This window comes from Bos mutus, chromosome 22 (assembly GCF_027580195.1).
Source record: "Bos mutus isolate GX-2022 chromosome 22, NWIPB_WYAK_1.1, whole genome shotgun sequence".
Lineage (NCBI taxonomy): Eukaryota > Metazoa > Chordata > Mammalia > Artiodactyla > Bovidae > Bos > Bos mutus.
Genome location: NC_091638.1, coordinates 10404764 through 10428457, shown reverse-complemented (window position 1 = coordinate 10428457; position 23694 = coordinate 10404764). Strand labels below are relative to the sequence as shown.

Below are 23694 nucleotides of genomic sequence, written 5' to 3'. Positions count from 1 at the left end.
ACTTCAATAATAGTAATGGTACTTCAGGGTGATGATCCTTAAATATGGCTGTTCATAATTTAAAACTCTAAGAAGACCCCCTTTAACAAAAAATAATTTATGGTTGTGCTGTCTTTGCTGCTGCATCCAGGTTTTCTCTAATTGTAGCAAGCGGGGGCTACTCTTCATTGCTATGCATGGGCTCCTCATTGCCGTGGCTTCTCTTGTTGCAGCACATGGGCCCTAGAGAGCCTGGGCTGCAGTAGCTGTGGCACATTGGCTCTAGAACAAAAGCTCAGTGGCTGTGGTGTATGGGCTTAGTTGTTCCATGGCATGTGGGATCTTCCTGGACCAGGGATTGAACCCATGTCCCCTGCATTGACTGGACTACCAGGGAAGTCCCTAAAAGACCACTTTTTGAGTAAAGAAATCCCCAGGGCAAATAGAGACCTCATCTACTGAGGAATGGCTGACAGCATCCATCAAGCTGGATCAAGCTGGTGGAGGCAGAGAGGGAAGCGGGGGGCACACACTGGGTGTGATTCTGAAGACCAGCAGATAAAATCTGCCAACAGACTGGACAGGAGGTGCGAGAAGAAGGGTGTCAAGGATGATGCCAAAAGCCTTGGCCTGATAATCTAGCAGAATGACATTCCTACAAGTGAGTAGGAACAACGAAGAAGAGCCAATTTCAGTGGGTGGGTGGGCAGGGAGGCAAGTGGGGGACTCAAGAGTCCACTCGGGTGCGTTAGCTTGAAGATGCCTGTCCTCCATTCACAGGCATCAGAGGCAGCCAAGAGGCCTAATGCTAGGAATGAAGCTTCAGAGTCTTCAGTGAATGGGTAGTATTTACATTCATTATCTCATTTAAAGATCACGAGGCTCTATGGATTTGGTGTTATTAGCATCGTCATTTTAGAGGTGAAGCGACTAAAGCAGAGTGAAGTGAGGTCTCTTGAAGGCCATATGATCACTAGTGAAGCCCAGCCTTCACTTTCAGAGCAGGCAGGGGCCCAGGACCAAACACATCCAGTGAAGTTAGTGATGAGAGGCCGCCTGTGGTTTGGCGAAAAGTGTCTGGGGCAGGTGTCAGTTGCTTAGTCCTGTCCAACTCTTTGCGACCTGTCAGGCTCCTCTATCCATGGGATTCTCCAGGCAAGAATACCGGAGTGGGTTCCTTCTCCAGAGGATCGTCCCAACCCAGGGATTGAACCCGGGTCTCTTGCATTGTAGGCAGATTCTTCACCGTTTGAGCCACCAGGGGAGTCCACTGTCCGGGGCGGGAGATGGGCAGAATCAGACTCAGGGGAAGAATGGCTGACCAGACCTGAAGCACTGAGACACAGCTTTGGCTTATACTCCAGCCTCTGGTGAGTTTGGTCCTAAGATACAGATGAACTCCAGGGCTGCTGGCCCAAATTCAGTTGCTGGATCTGCAGTGCTGGGCAGACCTAGGCTGGGTGCATGCAGGGTTATGGCTCTGCCTCGAGGGCCCCGGCAGCTGGCGCTCTCTGATCTGTCTCTCTCATGGCACTGCTAAGTGCTCCCTGGGTATCTGCATGGATCCCAAAGTACAGTTTTCCCCATGTGATGCCAAAGGCTTCTTATTCTAGTGGTGTGCTTTAGCAGCCTATGTACAGGCTTGGCAAGAGGGGGACCCTGATGGATGCTGACAGTTATTTAGGAAGGAGGGTCATCACAGAGGCACAATCCTAACTGGAGAAGAGACATGAGTGAGTTCCTAGAGCTAAAGAAGTGGAAATGGTACCTCATTGTATGACAGCTGCTGACAACACAGCTACAGGGTATTTGATGTAGAAGTTCTGTTTCCAGTATGGAAAAGGCAGGGACAACCAGGCAAGTGGAAAATCTGTCCAAGGCAGCATTCTCCAGTGCTTCCCACATGGGGATTAAAGGTGTGAGGGGTAACTTCTGCCAGGAGAAGGCATTCAGCCCAAAGGAACAACACAGGTCAGGGCCTGCAACATTGCTGGGTTATGAGTGACCTGAGCACAGCTCTGTGACATATGTAATTTTGCTGGTGGTAGAAAACACTTCATAATTTTTTTTTTTTTTTGATAAATGAGAGGAAGTAGTTGTTGACATCAAAGAGGCTCATCAAGATTCAAGTATTAGGTGCTGGTTATGTTTCTTTAAGCTAAGAGGAGATTCTTTCTCAATGTTAGCAAGCGGTAGCATGTAGTTAGTATTTAACAAGTATTCTAGGAATTATTTTAAAAAGGGCTTATGCTATTAGAAAACTAAATGGTATTAATATGGAATATCTGTCTCGATTGTGCAGATCCATTTTTGAATCTTAGTCATCTCTGCTGGGGAGGAGCCCAGGGAGGCCCACACTCCTCAGCACCACTCCTCACTTGAGCAGGCACATCGCTGTGAGTACTTCCGATGTTTTCTCTCTGGGATGTCCTGTTCATCCAGTGTAGGTCAGTGGGGGAAGTGACATGTTAACAAAAAGCTCTGGAAGGACCTCCATGTCCTTATAGCATGAGAACTCAGGAGCCAGAGCTCAGGGAATGTTATAACTGAATTCCTGAAATCCACCAAAATTTATCTGTTCCCCTCCATATTATCAAACACTGTCCAGTCTGAATTTCAGAGGTGACCGAGAAAGAGAGGGGCCTGGAGGTCATGTGAGCCTGCCTGCTGACCTGGATGATGGATGAGATTCCCGTTTGCGCTGGGCGGTGGTGCCTGATCCCCACGCCCCGACTTACCACTGTTGCTCCGCTTCCGCAGGTCATACCCGTCTCCTGGCCCGTCAGCCTCTTCGGGAACCTCCACGAGATCTGAAGTCTTGAAAAGAGAGTATAGTAGCGAATGAGCAATGTCATTTCAGTGACTCAGTGAGTAGAGACTGTGATACCAGTAGAAGAACTAAGGTGGAATTTGCAAGATACTGTCTTAAGCATCTCATCATTGCTCTCTTGTCTGTGTGGCTAACTTCAGAGAGGCTATGTACTCCCTCTCGGGCACTGTCCCTCCCTCCTGGTGTCCGGGGCAGGCTCAGGGGCTGGCACAAGAAAGGTGCTCAGTGAGAGGTGAATGAGTGCCTACATGCACTGGCCACAGTTAGGCTGCTTCCCAGGAAGAGACGACAGAGAGAAATCAGAATTCCTGCCCACATCCTGTTACTTAAAATGTTCAGTAGAACTATATAGCTCTTTCTAGGTGAGTGCTGAACATTAATTCTGGAGAACAAGATGTGCTTTTGAGGGTTGCATTACTTAGGTACGAGTTAAAGCCTATTTCCATTGCTGCAAAAAGTAATTGTTTCACTAACATCAATACTTTTTCTGCCCTTTCTTATGTATAGGAAGAGTTATAGTCATTATGGGGCTTCCCTGGTGGCTCAGACGGTAAAGAATCTGCCTGCTTTGTGGGAGGCCTGGGTTTGATCCCTGGGTCAGGAAGATCTCCTGCAGGAGGAAATGGTTACTCACTCCAGTATTCTCACGTGGAGAATCCCTTGGACAGAGAAGCCTGGCAGGCTAGAGTCCATGGGGTCACAAAGAGTTGGACATGACTGGGCGACTAACACTTTAACTTTTTTTTTCATAGTCATTATTTAGGTTACAGAAATAACAACAACAATAATAAAGCAGCACTCTAAATAGCTAATTATAACCAATCATCTATCGCATGCTGTTTTTAAGTACTTTATATGAATCGTCTCATTTATGCTTCACAATAATTCTATGATAGACCTATTTTTCAGGTAGGGACCTGAAGCCCAGAGAGAACTCAACTTGAGGGCTCAGAGTACCTAAGTGGTAGAGCAGGGCTTAGGCCTCTGGCATTGTCTCCAGAGTCCATGCTCTTTTTTTAAAATAGAGTTGATCTACAATATTATGTTAGTTTCAGGTGTATAACATAAAACTTCAGCATTTTTTTGCAGATTATACTCCATTAAAGGTTATTTCAAGACAATGGTTATAATTCCCTGTGCTATACAGTACATCCTAACTGCTTATCTACTTTATAATTGCTTGTATCTGGCGACCCCATTGGCCTAATTTGTCCCTCTCCCCTTTGGGAACTATAAATTTGCTTTTACATCTGTGAGTCTGATTCTGTTTTGCGTGTACATTCACTTGTATTATTTTTTAGATTGCACATCTAAGTGATATCATACAGTACTGGTCGCTCTCTGACTTATTTCACTAAGTATACCATCCTCTAGATTCATCTAAGCACTGGGAGATGCTTATTTTTGCTTATTTTCTTATTATTTTTTGGCCATAATACACGGCATGTGTGATCTTAGTTCCCCAACCAAGGATCAAACCTGCGCCCTCTGCAGTAGAAGCACAGAGTCCTAACCACCAAAAAAGCCCCTCACCTCTCTAAAAGAGGAATTCAGGGGGCCTTAGAGGAGAGTCACATACTTTTAAAACCATTTACATCTTATTAGAGAGGAACGAGTGGGCCATCCTAGCTCTTCTCCTCAGCTCTAAAGTCCTATAATACTGTCTTTCTGAGACCGATTTCTTGTTACAGTTTAGCTTTAAGATTTGTTTCAGCCATTCTTCCTTTCATGACACATCAGAAAGAAGAAAAAAATAAATGTCACAGGGTCTCTAAGTCACTTGGACCCTTTTCCTCTGAAGCTCACTGTTTCTGAACAAAAGTTGCTATTATGATGTTAATTTAATCTCACAAAACTGAAGGTCATTCCTAAATGAGCTAACCAACTCCTAGAAAGTTTTTGAATTTGGTTTCTGCTGGCTTTCCCAAAGCCATCAAGCTTTTTATATTCTACAGCGTTTGAAAGCACAAGAGAGGAAACCTAATAATTTAGAAACAGCCAGGCAGCCACTTCCCGACAATGTAAAGCAAATGCCTCTATAGCCCTGGAAGAAAAGAAACCTTTGCTACGTGGGAATATGTTCGCTTCAGGACATAACAGCACTGCCAGAATGGCAAGAGGCTGAAGTTCATTACTACTGACCCTGCAGGAAGGAAGCAAAGTCATTTTAAAGCAGCGATCAATTGTTTCTGTTTGCTTCCACCAAGGCAAGTTGGGCTCCAGGGAAAGAGTGAAGTGACAGATATTTAAGCACAATTTGATTTGTCTTTGTCTCCCTGCAGCTCTCAGAACGATGCCTTCACCAGAACAAAATTCCAGGAAATACTTACTGGTGAAACCAGTGCCAGGAAATATAAGTGGACTATGATGAACCAACAAGTTATTGACATACAGCAAACTATGCTTTTTTGCCCCTAAAACCAGTCTGTAGGGTCGAGACACAGACACGAAAGCAGACTGGACATCCCTCAAGTGTGCCTGTGATGTTCCTTCTGCTCCAAACCAGTCACAAATGCAGAGATGATGTTCACTGCCTCCTGCCGAGTGTTCCCTGCCATGTCTCTGTGCTAAAACTAGCTAACCAACTAGTCAGTGGAGCCAGTTCTAGCAGAGCTCAGAACTGCAGGAGTGGACATTGCTGCTGATGTGGGCAGGTCAGACCGATCTCTGAGGCGCCTCCTCTCTGCTACGGAGCTGGGTGGCATCTTGGGGGATTCACAGAAATTCTGGTTAGGACAGCCAGAGAGGATGATGATACTAGGTCACAGAGATGCACAGAACATTCATTTTTAGGTCAGCTCAAACGAAGGAGCTTCCCTGGTGGCTCAGATGGTAGTAAAGAATCTGCCTGCAATTCAGTCCCTGGGTGGGGAAGATTCCCTGGAGAAGGGCATGGCAACTCACTCCAGGATTCTTGCCTGGAGAATTCCATGGACAGAGCAGACTGGCAGACTACAGTCTATGGGATCACAAAGAGTCGGACACGACAGAGTGACTTCACTACTATACTACTCAGCGTGGGAGAGGTGCTGGGGGAATGGTGATGTGTCCCGTGGAGGGAAACACCTCATGCCTCCGGGGAGGGCAGTGTTTGTGCGAAAGAAATCAAAGGGTGGATCTCGCCTTAAAGAGAAAGGACAGAACATGTGAGAAAGGGCTTATTCTTGAACTGGGATGTCACTGGAAGGAGAACTGGACACAGCTGGGACATTCCAGCTTCTGCCCCTTGTGTGGGTTGAACCTTTCTATGTGTTGGCAGATATGCTGTCTAATGGAGGGAGAGGTACACGGGGGAGAGTCAGGATTGTGAGGCCAAGAGTGTGGTCTCTGAGGATCTCTGGGGACCTGCCACAGAAGTTACCCTTCAGTGCCCTAAGGCACTTGGAGCCCCCTTCGGAGGCTGCGTGACTCCTGCGGACTCCCCTCCTGATGCGCCCTGAGGTGCTCCAGGTCTGCCCTGCCTGGGACCATGGCGGGTTCCCTGAGTGGGGAGGAGGCAATCACCGAGGTTCTGTGAGGCGAGTCGGAGCCGCTGCCTGAGCTGCTCTTCTTTGTCCTCTGGGCCAGCGAGGTGCCGGCGGAGGGTCTCATACACAGGGTCCACCTTATTGCCGCAGGCTGCGACAGAAGAGAGAGCTCATCTGAGACAGGGTCTCCTTAAGTCACGGTTGAGGACACAGCCAACCACCGACCACACCCCCTGGGTTAACGACGCCAGAAGTAGGTAAGTTCTGCACAACGGACCCGCTCACCCCTGGGAGACCCCTGGGGAAGTGAGGCTTCCGTGGTCAAGTATCCTTGGGGGTGTGCACCTCCCTCCCATGACATGATGTGCTCCACCGCACTCAGCTGTCTCTGCTCCCGAACGTTCCCTGACTAGCTGGCTCTCCTCTTTGTTATCCATCCCCAGGGCTCCAATGCCAAGGTTCTTCCCAGAGACCGGCTTTATTTCATCTAGTGAAAGGCTCTCCTTGCCAAGGTACAAAATCTCGTGACACAAAGCTGGCAGGAGGAGGCAAGCGTTTGGAAAGAATGTCACATTACTAGGCTTCCTGAATGTCTAATTAAAAGCTTTCTAGTTTGTAAATTTCTAGGTCAAAACTTGTTCCCCTTGCCTCTACCAAAAGGCAAACATAAATGTAGAGGTTTTCAGAAAGAAAGAAAACATAGAAGTAAACCGAAAGATACTGCTGAAGAATACATTCAAGCTAGAAATATCCGTAAGACATTATTTGTCCTCATTAAAGAATAACTGATATTCACTGAGTTCCTTCCAAGCATTGGTCTTATAATGTGTCTCTGTTTATTTTTGTATACAAAGAGCTATGAAAAGCAGCCACGGCTGTTCTCAGTGTGTAGGGTCCAGCAGGTTGAGTTACTTGCTCAGATACACAGCTGGCCAGTGCGGGAGCTGGGCTCTGACCCACGTCTAGGGGAAGCCATGCTTCACGCTGCTTCCACTCTGCCATGGTGCTGAGAGCTGGCACAGCAAGTTAGCAGCCTTTGGGACCTGGGTGTCTCTCAAGTTTCATCATGGGAAGGAAAAAAACTTCAGGGGAATTTGGTCCACCTTCAGCTTCCCCTCCAGCAAAACAAACGACCATAACCCAGTTAGCCACCAAATAAATGCACTCCGCCCTGCCCCTGCCACCCCTAAACTGCTGCTGTGGCCCTGGGACCCGGGAGGAGAGCAGCCGCCAGCTTGGATGTTGCTGCTCACCCCCACTCAACCCAACCAGGTCTCAACTCACCAATCGGCATAACTTCTTTAATGCATCCAAACTGTTCATGAATGAGCAGGGGGGAGCTGTAGTAACGCCGAAACCCCTTTGGCTGGAGAGAGAGAATGGGCAAGAAAAGGGTTCAATGACACTGCTGAGATGGAGACAACCACTCGAGAACTCTAAAAATGAAACCAGTTGGTTTCTCTAGGGACACCTCCCTGTCGCCCTTTAAGACGCTGACATGGCCTGTAATTTTTCCCTGGTGGGGGCGGGGAGGTACAGTTGTCAATAAGCAAGCTCCACTCCCTCCAGAAAGCAGGCCCCCAGCCCCGCCCTCTGGTCCTGCCTCTCCTCTGCCCCCTGCCTGCTGCTGCCTCCTTTCCACTGGGCTCATTAGCCCCTAGGATACAAATAGACCCTCATGCATTATCTCACCACATGGTTTATTACACTCATTCAAAGGCCTGGGCATGGGCAAGCGGACCTCACAGGGAGACCTCAAGTCCCTTGTATGTCTGATGAGCTCTGTGTTCCAGATCCCGTTCTGTTTTCCTGAGACCATGGTCTCTGCCCTGGCTTGCGGGAATCACCGTGGGAGGAGGAGGAGGAGGCTGGGGGAGCAAGTGAGGCAGGGGTTTTGGAGAAGAGGATACTGCCAGTCAAGAGTACAGAGAGGAACTCTAAGATTCCTGCCTTTCTGTACCCCAGGGTCAAAAGGGAACTTCAGGGCCCTGCCCCTACAAGAATCCCAGAATCCTCTCCAACATTCCTGGCAAGCGTTCCTCCGGTGAACACTGCTGGGGACGTGGGTGGCAGGAACTCTCACTACTCCGGGACGGAGGACCTTAGTGACATTATCTCTGATTGTTAAGATGTGGAAGCTACTGATCCGAGGTGCTTTCCCTGGAGCCATAGAGGACAACAGAATTCTTCCGTGTGACAGATCTTAAGTTTTTCTGAATCAGCTATCATGACCTAAGTATCTCTAGGGCAGACATTCGTGGTCCCTTCTAGTAACAGAATTCTTTGGCCATCCTAGTTTCAAATATTTTCAAAAGTGTTCCGGGTGGCTGTCTATCATTGTAGCACCAGTACGGAAGCCCACTCCTGAGATGGGACATGCAGCCAGCATGGGCCAGGCCGAGGCTCCCTCTCTGGGTTTGGCCGTCACGATCCATGATAGTGGTGTAGATTTTTACCACTCCACTTCTGTGGGGTGGTTAATCTCCATCTCGTTCTTGATATCCTCTGAGCTGTCAGCCCATTAAACTGGGACTGAGGAGGTTCCTGGGATGCCTGACTTTTACTTTCAAAACCTGGACAGTCTCGGGATATGGGACTTGAGTGCTAACACTGACAAAGTCCTGACCCAAGACAAGTTGTCCACTTTACTAAAGACCCTGAGTTTTTTTCTACACACAGAACTTGCACCTCTTCAGTTGATAAAGCTCCTCCTTACTCAGTCCTACTAGGAAGCCAGGCTGACCTGCCAGAGATCTGGGGTGGGGTTGGGGGGTGCTTTCTGGGGTCCAGTTCCCAGGGTGCTGCCAGGAAGAAGTTTGAATGGAGTGATTCTGTGATTTCACCAGGCAGGCAAGTGCCCTGAGCAGGGGTTCCGGGGTACACTCTGGGCGCGAGCCCTTACCAGCTTGCCCATGCACCGCTGGGGGGCCAGGCCATCCATGCACTTGTGGTGGGTGCTCATCTTACAGGCCTTGCAGCGCAGTCCGTGCTTAGCATTTGTTCCTGTTGGATACATGGCGAGCTTTGGTTAGGACACAATGTACTTTCCCAGCTACTTGTATGAATTCTTTCCTGTGACTTGTGCAAAGCTTTCAAAATGGACAAAATATTATGGTAAATTCTTTTACCTTCTTCCCTATTTTCTATGCAAAGTATCAGCTCTGGTTTCCCTCCACTCCTTTCCTGTTCATTTCTCCAGGAAACCTCAATCTTCTCTGCTTTCATCACTCATTCAATTCAAACTCGCAAATCCCACTTTCTCGGCTCTTCCTATGGGTCACATTTCTGCTCTTTTACGTACCTCACTAAGTAGCCCAAGTCCAGACATTCTGTCCATTTACCTGAATTCCTATCACAGAGTCTGAACTCTTGGCCAAACTCTCTGGAAAATGCCCAATGCAGGGGGAACAGTGTGGTCTGTGTGAAATCAGGGCTGATGAGGCTCTGAGGTGGGGGAGAGAGGGCTCGATCACACACCAGCCTTGGCCTGGGGGAGGAGGAAGGGCAGTGGGTGGCAATTAAACCACCTCTGCAGCGAGTCACTTAGTGTCCTGGGACAGGGTGCCATAGCACGCTGAGAAGAAGGCAGAGGAGGGGAGGACAGGAGAGAGGCACCCAGGGGACGGTGTCGCTGTACCCACGTACCATGTACCCATGGCAGCAGTGCTGGAACGGCACGGGGAGGACAGACCACGGCGCTGGATGTGGCAGCTTCAGAAGAGGGGGGTGGAGCTTTATTGTTTTAGAAAGTGGCTAGGAGACAAGGAGAGGATGTTAAAATGGGCTGTGTTGTGTCTCCACTGAGTCCAGGAGAAAGGGTACAGATGGCACAACAGGTGCTATCGGCTCTGATTTATTAAAGGGAAATAGGTGCTTGGCTTCCAGATGGGCCTTAAAACTTTGGTGCTGAAATGCATTTCACAGTTAGATGACCGAGCAATTCAATCCTATTAGGAAAGAGGAAGGGAGGTGGGAGACTGGAGGGAGCACTCCTTTGCAGAGCTGTTTGGGCATTAAGAGTTTCATCCCTAAAACGATCCTTCTCTACATAATGAGAAGAATGTGGTGTTTTCTTCTCAGTCTCCTCCTACTGAGAGGGGTTTGGAGGAGATTTGGATGTAGGGCTGTGGCCACACCCTTGGGAGAGTGTAAAGGTGAGAGATACGGGTGACCAGTGGTCCTGGCAGCCTGTCTGGGAGACACAGGCATAGAGGCGAGACCTGCATCCTAAAAACTCGTCAGCAAAGGGGTGTGTGAATACCTGCTGTGGATCACACTGAATGCTGCCTGAGAAGACCAGCTAGAAAGGCAAAGGGCCTCCCTCAACAGGAATTAGTATGTCCATATACTGTGACACCTGAGGCCACAGGTCTCCCTCTGCATATCGTAGTTGGCAGGCAGGTCTGGTGGCTCAGATGGTGAAGAATCTGCCTGCAATCAGGAGACCTGGGTTTGATCTCTGAGTCAGGAAGATGCCCTGGAGGAGGGCATGGCAACCCATTCCAGTATTCTTGGCTGGAGAATCCCATGCACAGAGAAGCCTGGCAGGCTACAGCCCAAAGTGAGAAGAGCTCGAGATACGTAAGACCCACTCCATCTCCTTCTCCTCATCCAAACCACCACCGTTCCTTGTCTGGACTAATTCCTGACCGAATTGTATTTACCTGTATTTATGTTCCTCCCTGGTGTGTAGAAAGGCCAGACAAACGTACTCAAATCCGCTCCTCCTGCTTAACTGTCTCTCAGGAGGTTCTCCCTGCCTTTCTGATGTTATACAAAATGCTTACCGTGGTGGCAAGACTTTGTATGATTTGGTGGGAACCTTCACCAGGGTACAGCTACACGGCCTTCTTCAGGTTCCTTAAATGCACAAGCTCTTGATTCTCCAGGAGTCTTTACACATGCTGCCCTGTGTGTGTGGAATGCTGTGCCTGTCCCTCCTCACTCGTGTTACTGCTCCTCATTCTTAGGGTGGCTTGTCATTTCTTCAATGAAGGCCTTAGCACACTCCCCTTTCCCTGTCTAAATTATATTTTTTCCTATTAGTCTTTGCATGGCACTCTGTTGTTATCTTTCACAGTATTTATCACAATTATTACTTATTTGAGATTTTTTTTTTTCCCATCTGAACTACGAACTCAGTGAGGCTAAGGACCGAGTCTGTCCATTGGCCTCTGTATACCAACTGTGGGTGTGGTGCCCCATAAACATACATTAAAGAAATTAACGAACAAACTATTTTATCGTCAGTCACACACGTGCTGAAATCAGTAGTGACTGATTCACATAATTAATTGAAGTGGTTTCACTGGTGGTGTAGAAAAGCATTTAAGAGCTGAAAGAGGATTTGGAGAGCATCTGTTTCACAGGTGAGGAGCCTGAGGGTCCAAGGGGTAGACTGACTTGCGTTAGGTCCGAGGAAGTCCTGCCTAGTTTCACTCTTTCTGGACAGGATCCAAACATTTCCTCCTTTTATTTGATTGTTTCACTGACAAGAGGATGCACTTGGGGATGTGGTAAGTCGCTTCAGTCGTGTCTGACTCTTTGTGACCCCACCGACTATAACCCACCAGGCTGCTCTGTCCATGGATTTCCCAGGCAAGAATACTGGCATGGGTTGCCATGCTCTTCTCCAAGGGATCTTCCTGACCGAGGGACGGAACCCACATCTCTTATGTCTCCTGCATTGGCAGGCAGGCTCTTCACCACTAGTGCACTTGGGGGTAATGAAATGACAAAATAAGGAAATATGAGAACCTGACATTCAGCTAAGAAAAGCAACAAGAAAACCCTTGACAGGACAAAGTCCTAGAAACTCTTCAGGAGGTATTACCTGAAAATCCCATCTTGAAGGCACATTGAACAAAAGAGCGTCTGCTATTACAAACACAGAAAGTTGAAGTGACATATAAACACACCACAAATTGCTGGATATGTATGTTTGTTCATAAATACTAGTTGGACAGTCTCTTTTTCACTTTGACAATAAGCACTTAGTTGAAAGACTGCAATGCCTTCAAAAGACTGGACTTTGAAAGCAGTAACTTAATTTTTGTTTTCAAATTGAAGAATGCTATTTGTGCCTTATCTGAGAATGTAACTAAGAGCTTCAAAGAGGAAAGTTATTTCATTGTGTGCTGGACTCTGAAATAGAGCCATTATATATTAAGGTATATTTTCCTTCAGACTGGAACACTGTAATTTCAGTTTTCCTTGTTTTTTCTGACACACTCCACTGTATTGAGTCAAACCACTAGCAATTATTCGGTTTTAGGTGTTCCAATTTCTACCGTGTAATAACAAGAGTAATTGAGGAGGGAAGCTTGTATTCTGTGACTTAGAGAATAGTTCAAAGGAATAATTTACCTCTCAGCAGTGGCTTTAGTTTACTGTAGCAAGATATGGAGAAGCTATGATCTAACTTGTTTTATTACCACCAACCTCCATCACAAAGGCATCACTGAACATGACCCTTATGCCTCAGTAGGGTGGGAAAAGTATGGTTTTAAATTTTAATCTCTCACGCAGGCTCTTTAAACTAACATTCTTGGAGCCCCAGCTGTCTTATCCTCAAATGGAAACAGTACTAGCTACTATCAGGGTTGCTAATAGTAACAGCATCATAACATATGCAAAGGAGATAACATGGGTTTACATACTTGAAAACATAAAAGTATAAGTGGATTTTGAGTAAGCATGGTGGAAAAGTCACAGGAGTTTTCTACTTACTCATACCAAAACTCCATTAAAATTAGCAAGGAAAAAAAGATGGTATAGACCCCAAATAATAGGATTATCAGAACGAGTTGCAAGGGTATAAGAAAGTTCAACATACATTTGGAAGACAGCAACTAGAGGTATTGTAAGAAGTTTAGCAGAAGAGATGAAGATTGGATTTCTCAATAGCAACTTGGAAACTAGAAGATCGTGGAGCTTTAAATACTGTGGAATTTCAAATATCTGAGAGAAAATAATTTCCAACCTAGAATTTTATACCCAGTCAAATTACCAACAAGTATGAAGGTAGCATAAACACATATTCAGATTTTCAAGGAATTAAAACTGTTTACCTTTCACACACACACTCTTAGAATACTAGTGAAGAATATGCTTTAAAAAGATGAAGAAATAAATCAAGGAAGAGGAAAATATCAGATTCAGTGTGCAACACAAGAACCACATAGAGGAGAGATAAATGATGTGCACACAGGCCCACACTTTAATAGCCCTAAACAGGGGCCACAGATGAAATGAGGCTAGGGGGAAAATGAAACTTCAATGTTTATGGAGCTTTTAAAGATTTGGGTATCTTAATAGATATGGCATTTGATAGGTATATGGGGGCATATAAAAAAACAATTACAGGTGTATGAAAAGTCAAGGAAATGATAAAGGCAATTTTCAATTTGGGGCAACATAAAACCTGTGCAAGGAAAGAAATGTAATAGTACAATACTTGAATCAGATGTCAGCAACAGGGACTTCCCTGTGGTTAAGAATCCTCCTGCCAATGCAGGAACATGGGTTCGATCCCCAGTCCGGGAAGATCCCACGTTCCCTGGGCACCTAAATCCATGAGCCACAACTACTGAGCCTGTGCACTCTGAAGCCTGTACTCCGCAACCAGACAAGTCACCACAGTGAGAAGCCTGAGCACTGAAACTAGAGAGTAGCCTCTGCTCACCCCAAATAGAGAAAAGCCCTTGCAGCAATGAAGACAGTACAGCCAAAATAAATAAATAGTTTTTAAAAAACTTAAAAAAAGAAGTTAGTAGCCATCATAAAAATGCATAAAATGACCAGTTAACACCAAATTGTGATATAACTACTTGGAAAGGTGAGAGAACAAGGGAGCAGCAAAGATTGTGATATTACCCTTATGAGGAGGAGAGAGCGAGAAAGACAGGAATAGGCAAGGATGTTGGAGGGTGAGAGCTGCATCCTCTGTACAGCTGGAAGCCAAGACACATTTGATTTGTCAATAAGTATCAATAGTACTGGAAGCACAGGATTTAGAGATATTGACATAAAGGCCAGAAGCAACTATTAAAGAAGATGAAAGTGGTTGCCTTTCAGAAGCAAGATGATACAGTCTCCACTGTAGTATTTTCAGTACTATCTTTAAACTAGTCTCCTATACTACTGTAACAAAAAGCAAAAGTTGAAGATGCTGGAAACTGGGTCAGGTCAGCCCCTTGGAATGAAGTGGTCCTTGGAACATGGAGACATAGGGAGGATATGGGGCCAGCACATCAGTTCTTTCCTGGGATATGAACTTCTAGGATAAATCTAAGATAGCTCTATGAGTTACAGTTGAAAATTGTTAAGAATGTGAGCTATGATATTTAGATGGATTTTGGAATGGATCGATGCAAACAAGTACAACACTGATTAATTGTTGGGCACCGAGCTATTTTATGAGCCTAGTATCATTTGCCATTATGGATAAGTGAGCTGTCCATAGAAAACCAAGTACTGAAGCTCCAGTGAATGAAGATGTTTATACAGAGATGTTGGGAGAAAATACTGAAGGGGTTTTCTGAATGCAAATGACTGAAATAACTACAGTGGATGACAGGCTTTTTAAAAGAAATATCGATTACAGACATCTAAGAAACAATTGGCCAGGCTCATTTTGATAAGATTTTGCCACTGAGGTACTGCTTAACCCTTGGTTGAATTTCATATATTAATAGTATCAGAGTTAAAGATAAAACTGTGGTTGCACTTGAGGTCATTTACCTAGAGAAATAATATGGAGAATGAGTAAGAAAAGAAAGGTATAAGAAAATAAATGTAATCATAGTCAGTACTTAATTTAGCAGTGAACAATAGTTATAATTGTTACTGATAGTTTGCTTCCAGACTGTAGAACCATAGAATCACTTCTACAATTTATTTGAAAAAATTAATAAATTAGACATTAGGAAAGATACTTTATGGGACTTCCCTAGTGGTCCAGTGGTTAAGACTTTATCTTGCAATGCAGGGGATGTGGGTCTGATCCCTGGTCAGGAAACTAAGATTGCTGCAGAGCAACTCAGCCTGTTTGCTGCAGCTACTGAGCCCGAGTGCCATAATTAGAGAGTGTGCACCGTAACAAAAGACCTGATGCAGCCAAAATAAAGAAAAATAAATAAATATTAAAAACAGAAAGATACTGTGATTTACGGGAAAAAAAAACCTTAGAATTATATATCTAAAAGTATCTATAAATACATAAATATTTCTTGGATTACATACAATATATATACAAAAGATTCAAAGGTAAATATAGATGAGATAGTTCAGAGATGTTCCAGGCCCCTGTTCATATTGGTTTAGCTGCTGGACTCCCCTCAGCCTCGGGCAGGACAGGCCAGGCATAGGAGAGGAGAACGCAAGCAAGCAGGAGACTGCCGGCATCAAATCTGCAGTCTCTGAGGACCAGAAGCCTGGATCACAGAATGGCCTCTGAGCCAGAGACGTGAGAGCAAGAGACGTGAGAGCAAAATCCATGGGCGAGTTTTCAGTGCCTGGGCAGACCAGAGGCATTTAAGGGCTAGGGACTACGCAAACAGTAGTAAAGATGACAGTTAGTATTTTTAAAGTAAAGGTGGTAACCAAACCTCTGCTGGGTAATAAAAGCCGGTAGTATAATGCAGCTAGCATTATTCACGGGCCATTTGCCTTTGAATAAACACTAACACAAGAAATGAAACAGAATTCCTTAGGATCCCCTCCGTGACGGGACCCCTGCCGACTCTCTTTGCTTCATTTTCAACAGGCCCCACCTTGATCTCCTCCTCAGTTTTACCAAATCATTTGTGGCTCCTGGCAAATGTGGCCGGATCACAGCACTCGAGGGTTGCTCACATGCCTCCTCTGCTTTTCTTGTTCAGTTGCTAAACAGCGTCTCATTTTCTTGAAGCCCTTCTAAGGATTTTTCAAAGCCTCCTGCACACACATCCTCCCTGCTTCCACTGTCTCAGGACCCACACTGTCCTCTGTGCTCTCATCGCTGCCAGGTACCTTTCACAAGGGGCCCTTGATAAGGAGTATCTGCCTCTAGAACCCTTGTGGCCAGGAGAAGGCTTGGCACAAAGAAGATTACTGCCCATGAGGAATGATCAGCCTTTTCAGACTGGGGCCAGAGAAGCACTCAGGCTGAGAAAATGCTGAGGCTCCACCGACCATGTTATGGAAGGAGTGAGGCTCCTTCTGTGGCCCCTGGCCCCTGGGGGTTTGTGTAACTGTCTGCTTCTAGTTGCCTGCAGATCTTTACTGCTTGGGCTTCACCTGGCTGGCTTGCTTTTCATGCCAATATTCCAGTGTGACTGCATCCTGGTTTGCTGGGACCTAGAACTCTCCAAGCTTCCGGACCCTACAATCCAGGCCAGATACTGTTTTACCTGATGCTTGCCTGACCTAGGAAGAGGGCTGAAAGTCAATCCTGGGAAATCACCCCTTCCATCTCTACCCCTGGCTCTTCAAGCCCTCCTCAAAGCAGCTGCTGACAACTACTTGGACCTGTCCTCCTAGAGTGGTGTACTTGAAAGAGCTGGAGCTTTGGCAGTAGGGCAATATAGCTTACACTGCCCCCAAACTTTGGGTATCACTCAATAGTTAGAAAGTTTTCTGATAAGGGGGGAAAAGCAGGAAATTTTTCCCATCACAGTTGAATTCTAGTCATGAGACCTTGATTAAAAATAACCCATGCTCTCTCTCCCCTACCATGAGTTCAACTGAACAAGATGGTTTCCAAGTTTTCCAGGAAATTCACTAATATAGTCATTCACCAGTGACTTGAAATACCGTTAAGCAAGCAGGAAGGATCATTAAAAATATGAAGACCCCTGGGCCACCTTTCCCTGAAGACTATATTCCCCACTCCCTGACACATTACATCTTTTCCAACTCCTTCCTAGCTTAAAAAAATTAATGGCATTCATTGTTTATAAATGCCTCTGTTGATCTTTCCTATTTCGGTTCCTGACTGCTAGTGGAAAAACTCTTCCCACTTCTCCCGGCCCTCACCCGCACTGAGCTTCAAAAATAGCAACAGGAGTTGGGTTGGTTCAGGGCTTTTTGTTTCGAGTCCGTAGCCTTTGCCCTCCGGGTCATCAGTTCATGGCCTAACACCATGGCCAGCAAACTTTCCTTCTGTTACATGTGTGTAGCTTGAAGTTTTGAGGCCCGTCTTCCTGAATGATCACTTTCTCATGACCGTCTGGAACACCCCTGAGCTCGATATAAATGATCTCTGCTGCTGTCTTCTCCTTCTTCTCTTCTCTGAGGTCTGCAATTTTCACAGTCTCGTTGGCTTTCTTCAGAATTGTTCTTTTAGCTTAGGGCTCAAGAATTTGTATTTATCCTCAGTTTTCCCAAGAATGGATTGGCTAATCTCTGCTATACCCCTTCTCTCCATCCCCAAGGTGCCTGCTATTAAGCTCAACTGTTCATACAAACAGATATATTTAACCATAGTGAATAATTTTTGAGTTTTATACTCCACAAAGAACATTCACTTGTATCAATTTATTTATCAGTAAATTCCATGAAGTAGGTATTGTTATTTTTAATCTCATTTGTAAGACGCTGGGATTAAAAGATCCTCAACACTGCTGAGAAATGCAAATCAAAACTACAATGAGTGGACTTCCTTCACAGTCCAATGGTTAAGACTCGGCACTCTCAATGCAGCAGGCCCAGGTTCGATCCTTCATCAGGGAACTGGATCCCCAGTGCTACATTTAAGAGTTCTCATGCTGTAACTAAAAGATCCCAGTACGCCACAACTAAGACTAAATAAATAAATAAATATTAAAGAAACCACAATGAGGCATCATCTCATACTGGCCAGAGTGGCTATCATAAAAAAGTCTACAAATAATAAATGCTGGAGATGACATGCAGAAAAAGGAACCCTCCTACACTGGTGAGGGAAATGTAAATTGGTACAGTCACTGTGGAGAACAGAATGGAGGTTCCTTTGAAAACTAAAAATAGAGCTACCATATGATTGAGTGATCCTACTCCTGGCCATATGTCCAGAGAAAAACAATTCAAAAAGACACATACACTCCAGTATTCACTGCAGCACTATTTACAACAGCCAGGACATGAAAGCAACCTAAGTGTCCATCAGCAGATAAATGGATAAAGAAGACGCGGTACATACAGACAATGGACTATTACTCGGCCATAATAAAGAATGAAATAGTGCCATTTGCAGCAACATGGACAGACCTAGAGATGGTCATACTGAGTGAAGAAAGCTAGATGGAGAAAGACAAACACCATACTATATGGGTTATACGTGAAATCCAAAAACCGATACAAATGAACTTACTTACAAAACAGAAATAGACTCAAAAACATAGAAAACAAATTTATAGTTACCAAAGAGGAGCCACAGCAGGGATAAACTAGGAGTTTGGGATTAAAATACACACCCACCACTATATATAAAATAGATAAGCAACAAGGATCTACTGTATAACACAAGGAACTATACTCAATATCTTATAATAATCTATAATAGAATAGAATGTAAAAAGAGAATATATACTTATGTACATGACTAAATCACTTTGCTGTATACCTGAAATTAACATAAGACTGTAAATCAACTGCATTTCAATAAAGATTTTTAAAAAGACATTGGGATTGAGGGAAGGTAAATTAATTGTCCAAGGTCACTTGATGTACCAAACGCAGAGCAGAATGCAAATACCCATCCTGACCTCTCTGCACCATTGTGCCTCTCTGCTGGATCTGTCTTGAAGCTCTGTGTTTTGAATCTGCTTGCAATGATCCTCTTGCAGGTGTTCACCAGTGCCAATGATGATGACCGTCAGGGCAGTGGACAAAGTTCCACTTCTACAAATCTGATGGTACAGAGCCCTTTGCCTTGTCAGCTGCTGGAGGTTTTAGAATAAGCTTCAAGCTAAGGAGCTTGAGTGCAATTCTTTGGGTAGGGCAAGCGTTTCTAAGAAAAGCAGGAATTCGAAGGCAGTTTGCTTTCAGAAGAGGGTTGCTGCTAAGTCGCTTCAGTCGTGTCCGACTCTGTGGGACCCCACAGACGCCAGCCCACCAGGCTCCCCCGTCCCTGGGATTCTCCAGGCAAGAACACTGGAGTGGGTTGCCATTTCCTTCTCCAATGCATGAAAGTGAAAAGTGAAAGTGAAGTCACTCAGTCGTGTCCAAGTCTTAGCGACCCCATGGACTGCAGCCTACCAGGCTCCTCCGTCCATGGGATTTTCCAGACAAGAGAACTGGAGTGGGGTGCCATTGCCTTCTCCATCAGAAGAGGGTTGGCAGCAGTGTAAAGGGGATGAAGTGGTAGAAATGGATAAGAGAACATAGTTTAGGAAGTTCTTGAGACAGTTCAGGTGAGGTGTGCTGAAGCCTGGACTGGGGCAGGAGCAGCGGGAACAGAGGAAGGACCTGGCTGTGGAAAAGTCACAGAAGGAGAACTGACAGAGCGTTCTGCTCATGGGTAGGGTTTTTAGAGAGAGGGGTTGGGAGGAATCAAAGATGGCCTTGAGGTCCTGGGTGCTATGAGCCCCAGCAGAAGAGGCCAGCAATAAAGCAGCAGGTTTTATGGGGGCAGGCGATGCTGTGGGAAGATGTAGGTGTTTCCGCATCCACATGGCATCTGGGCACCAGAGTTCTGGTAGCTGACGTGAGAGACCAGAGTCTTGGAGGCAGGCTGGCCAGCAGCAACACATGCCTCCAGGATGGCAGGACAGGACAGCAGGGATCCCCGGATCTCACTGTTAACTGGGCATCACTGTTTTGGGCACTGTCTCATTGAATCTCTATGCCACATCTGTCAGAGAGGTATTTCTATTTTTAAAATGAGAAAATGCATGCTCAGAAAACATTCCGTGAAATCTCCTTCCCAAAGAGGGCTGTCAGGGTGATCTCACCCAAAGGGATAGAGTCCTTCTGGGTCAAAGTCCGGCTGATTTACTGTCTCTGGTTATAGCCAGTCATTCTTGTCACTTATCTTTATGGCCTTTTGGTGCTTGGATATTAGATTGTAAGGGATCAGAATGAAGCAGATGTCAACTCTTGAAACCATGTTCTTGCCATGTTAATGGAAACGCGCATTTCCCTGACTGGAGGTGAAGTGTGTGTGTGGTGTGCACACAAGCACACAAGTATATACGTGCACACTCCTGTGCTTGCCTGTTGTCACACTGTTGGGGCAAGGAGTACAGGGCAGCTATAAGCGTCTGGGTTTTCTTTCCAGGTAAGCTTAGCACATGATAGAATAATCTATGCTTTGTTTTTTCCAGTTCAGCAACCAGTGTCTGTATCACAGTGCATAAGAAAAGTGTAAGAAAGTGTTAGTCATTCAGTTGTGTCTGACTCTTTTTGACCCATGGAATGTAGCCCGCCAGGCTCCTCTGTCCATGGAATTCTCCAGGTAAGATTACTGGAGTGGGTTGCCATTCCCTTCTCTAGAGAATCTTTCCACCCAGGGATCGAACCTGGGTCTCCGGCATGGCAGGCAGATTCTTTACCTCCTGAACCACCAGGGAAGCTAGTGTATAGGTGTCTCCCACAGACACAGACACACACACACACATACACACCTGCCGGATGCTTTGAGCCCCAGACACACACAAAGGGCTGTCCTATTTTCTTTCATTGCTGGCCCGGTTCCGTCATTTATGTGATATCCCTGTAGCTGTGCAAGCAAAGGGACCTTTCTAAAGTAGGTCAGTGGGGCATTCCCTGCCCTACACACATCTTCCAACAGGTCTCTGCCCCACGTCTGTAACAGGAGATGGCCTGTCCCCGGAGATCCCTAGCTTCCAAACACAGAATTAATCATGGGTCCTTTCTACATTTGTCTGTCATGGCTTTGTCTTAACTTCAAGCAGGAAAGCATAAATCAGCAACATCACAGTCAGGAAAACGTTTTGTAGCTACAAGTTTAGAAAATGCTTAAAGTGTATCCAGAATGCACTGTCTACTTTCTGTCTCAACTCCACCTTGACTAATTTCTCTCCTCTCCTTCTTCCCTAGGCAGCTTTTTAATTTCTTGGCAGGTGGGACAAGGAGAAAATAAATGAAGCCCAGAAGGTCTCAGGAGAACATGGAAGTATATATATTCAGAATCTCTAGCTGGCGACCCGGACCCGAAGGGCATAACTAAAAACATAACAAAATACCACCTTGAATTAGCATCCTCCCCCATCAGGCCAGGTATTTATGTACTGAAAACACTCTCCTGTATTGTCATTTCTCTCCACTAAGGTATGATCTTGAAGGGCTCCTGAAGTGCGGATCTCTTCTTTGGGGCACAACAAAATTATCATTTCTCTGAAAATCACCTCAATGTCGTGATTATAGAAATCACCAAAACACTTGCAAACATCATGATGGATGACTTAGGAGGAGCAGTCTCTTTTCTCTGGCTACCTTTCTTTTTTCACATTTTCCTCCCAAATGTGATCATTTAAGACTTTGGTCAATTACTAGTAAAATGAACAGTTCACAGGAATGAAGTCCTGCATTTTCTTTCTTACACTGAGTGGATAACAGCAGTGTCTGGCAACTTGGGGAATTTTTATGCATATAAAGATTCATCACCACATGGTCCCTTTTTTAACAGTCATGAGATGTTTGAGGACAGCATGGGAGGCAGTGTCCATGTCATTCTAATGTCACAGCACGTGTACCTTTAGAAAAACAATTTTGGACACAGATGTGGAAGTATGGCCAACAGCACTGAGATGAACCAAACTCTAACAGCTTCTTTAGGTCCTGACTTCCCCAAACTGGTCCCCCCAGCAGGATTCAGATGTTCTCCCATCAGTGATGTGGCTTTAGGACATCCCAGTCTGATGCCCTTGGATGGGAGTGAGAGGGTGGGATGGCCCTGGAAGGCAGGCATCATGGGGCCTATTAAACCCACCCTGCCCAGTGGACACTGCAGGATCTGCACGGAAAGAGACCAGTAGGTCTTCAGCTGGAAGAGTCAAGGGCGCCTCCTCACTTCTTCCAGTTTCTACGTAATTCCAGTCCCTTCTCCTCTGGTACCTCCCGGTCTCCTCACTTGAACTTATGAAGGTGTCAGACATCAGCACTGGGATGGTACACAGTCGGTGCTCAATGTTTGATGGATCTATAGCTATTGAGATTACCCATAGTTCTATCTTTATAATGGTGAACATTTTTGTGTGCAATAAAAATAATCATAATTCTGATGATAATAGTTATTAATGGCTAATCATCCATTTATCTATTCATTCATTCAACAAATTCACATTGAACACCTGTTGCAGGCTGGGTGCCAGGCTTAGCGCCAAGGCTGCCACAGCAAACATGGCACATCACAGAGAAGCGCCCTGCCCTCAGGAGTAAGTGCAGTAACATCTGCCATTCACCTTGTCTATGTGACAGCATTCATTAAGGATTATATTATACTAAACAGAAGACAATTGTAGACAGCTTCAACTTTTAGCTGACAGTAAAATACAAGAGATACTATGATAAAGGAGTCAAAATAAGGAATTAAAAACCCTGAAAGAATGCCTAGGAAATATAGGAGAGCAAACAATTTTCATAATCAAAATCCTTATTAGAAGTGAAGGTCAAAGCTGATGGTACAGATGGTTTAGTTACCATCACAAAGCAGCAGTTCTAAGATCTTTGGGTTTCATGCACTAAAGTAAAAGAGGAGACTGTGCAGATAGCATCAGCGAGAGCAGAGTGGACAGCGGACAGAGCTGCAGAACAGCCTGAGGGACAGTAAGTGGAGACCATGAGAATTCCTGGGTTGGACTCTGCTCCCCATTCTGCCCCAACCTGCGAGAGGTTCATCAGCTAAGCAAGGGGGCCCATGGCAATGACCTCCCTTATGCCTTTGGTATTCAGAGCCTCTGGGAAAATATTACTGAACAACTGAGAAACAAAAATAAGAGCTGAAGAATGGAGACATTATGTAAGAATAGAGCTGGTGGTAAATACTAGAATCAGTTAAACATGGAAATGTCTAAATTGACGTACAAATCTTGTTACAAAAAGGTATATGTATCTTAAGGTTTATTCTCAATCAAATGTCTGAATTGCAAAATATTGGAATAACAATAAAACTTTGGATTGGTAAGAGTGTTGTACTTATTTACAAAAACAAGAAGTTGAAATACTATTGCTGGAGGATGGGAGTTGTGATTAAAACCTCAGTAGGCTTATTTGGAACAATAGAGCAATAAAAATACCATATTCTCACTTTTTAATAAATCTAAAATCCAATTATGTTTATTTTCAAAAGAAGCACACAGAACGCATGACAAAAAAGATTTGAAATTAGAGGTTGATAAAGGTGTATCAGGCAAATACAAAAAACTTAGGTGGAGGCATTAATAGTGGAATTCATGACAAAAGTATTCAGAACACTTGCTGACATAAATCACAACA

At 45.2% G+C, this 23694-nt stretch overlaps 1 protein-coding gene across 1 annotated transcript in view; it reads right to left on the bottom strand.

Moving 5' to 3' along the window:
* Window positions 1–23694, bottom strand: part of STAC (SH3 and cysteine rich domain) — a 115027-nt gene that overhangs the window by 37348 nt on the left and 53985 nt on the right. Inside the window, 5 exon segments of the mRNA XM_070359494.1 lie at window positions 2718–2796; window positions 6314–6386; window positions 6388–6427; window positions 7561–7642; window positions 9179–9279. Coding sequence (XP_070215595.1) covers window positions 2718–2796; window positions 6314–6386; window positions 6388–6427; window positions 7561–7642; window positions 9179–9279 — 375 coding nt within the window.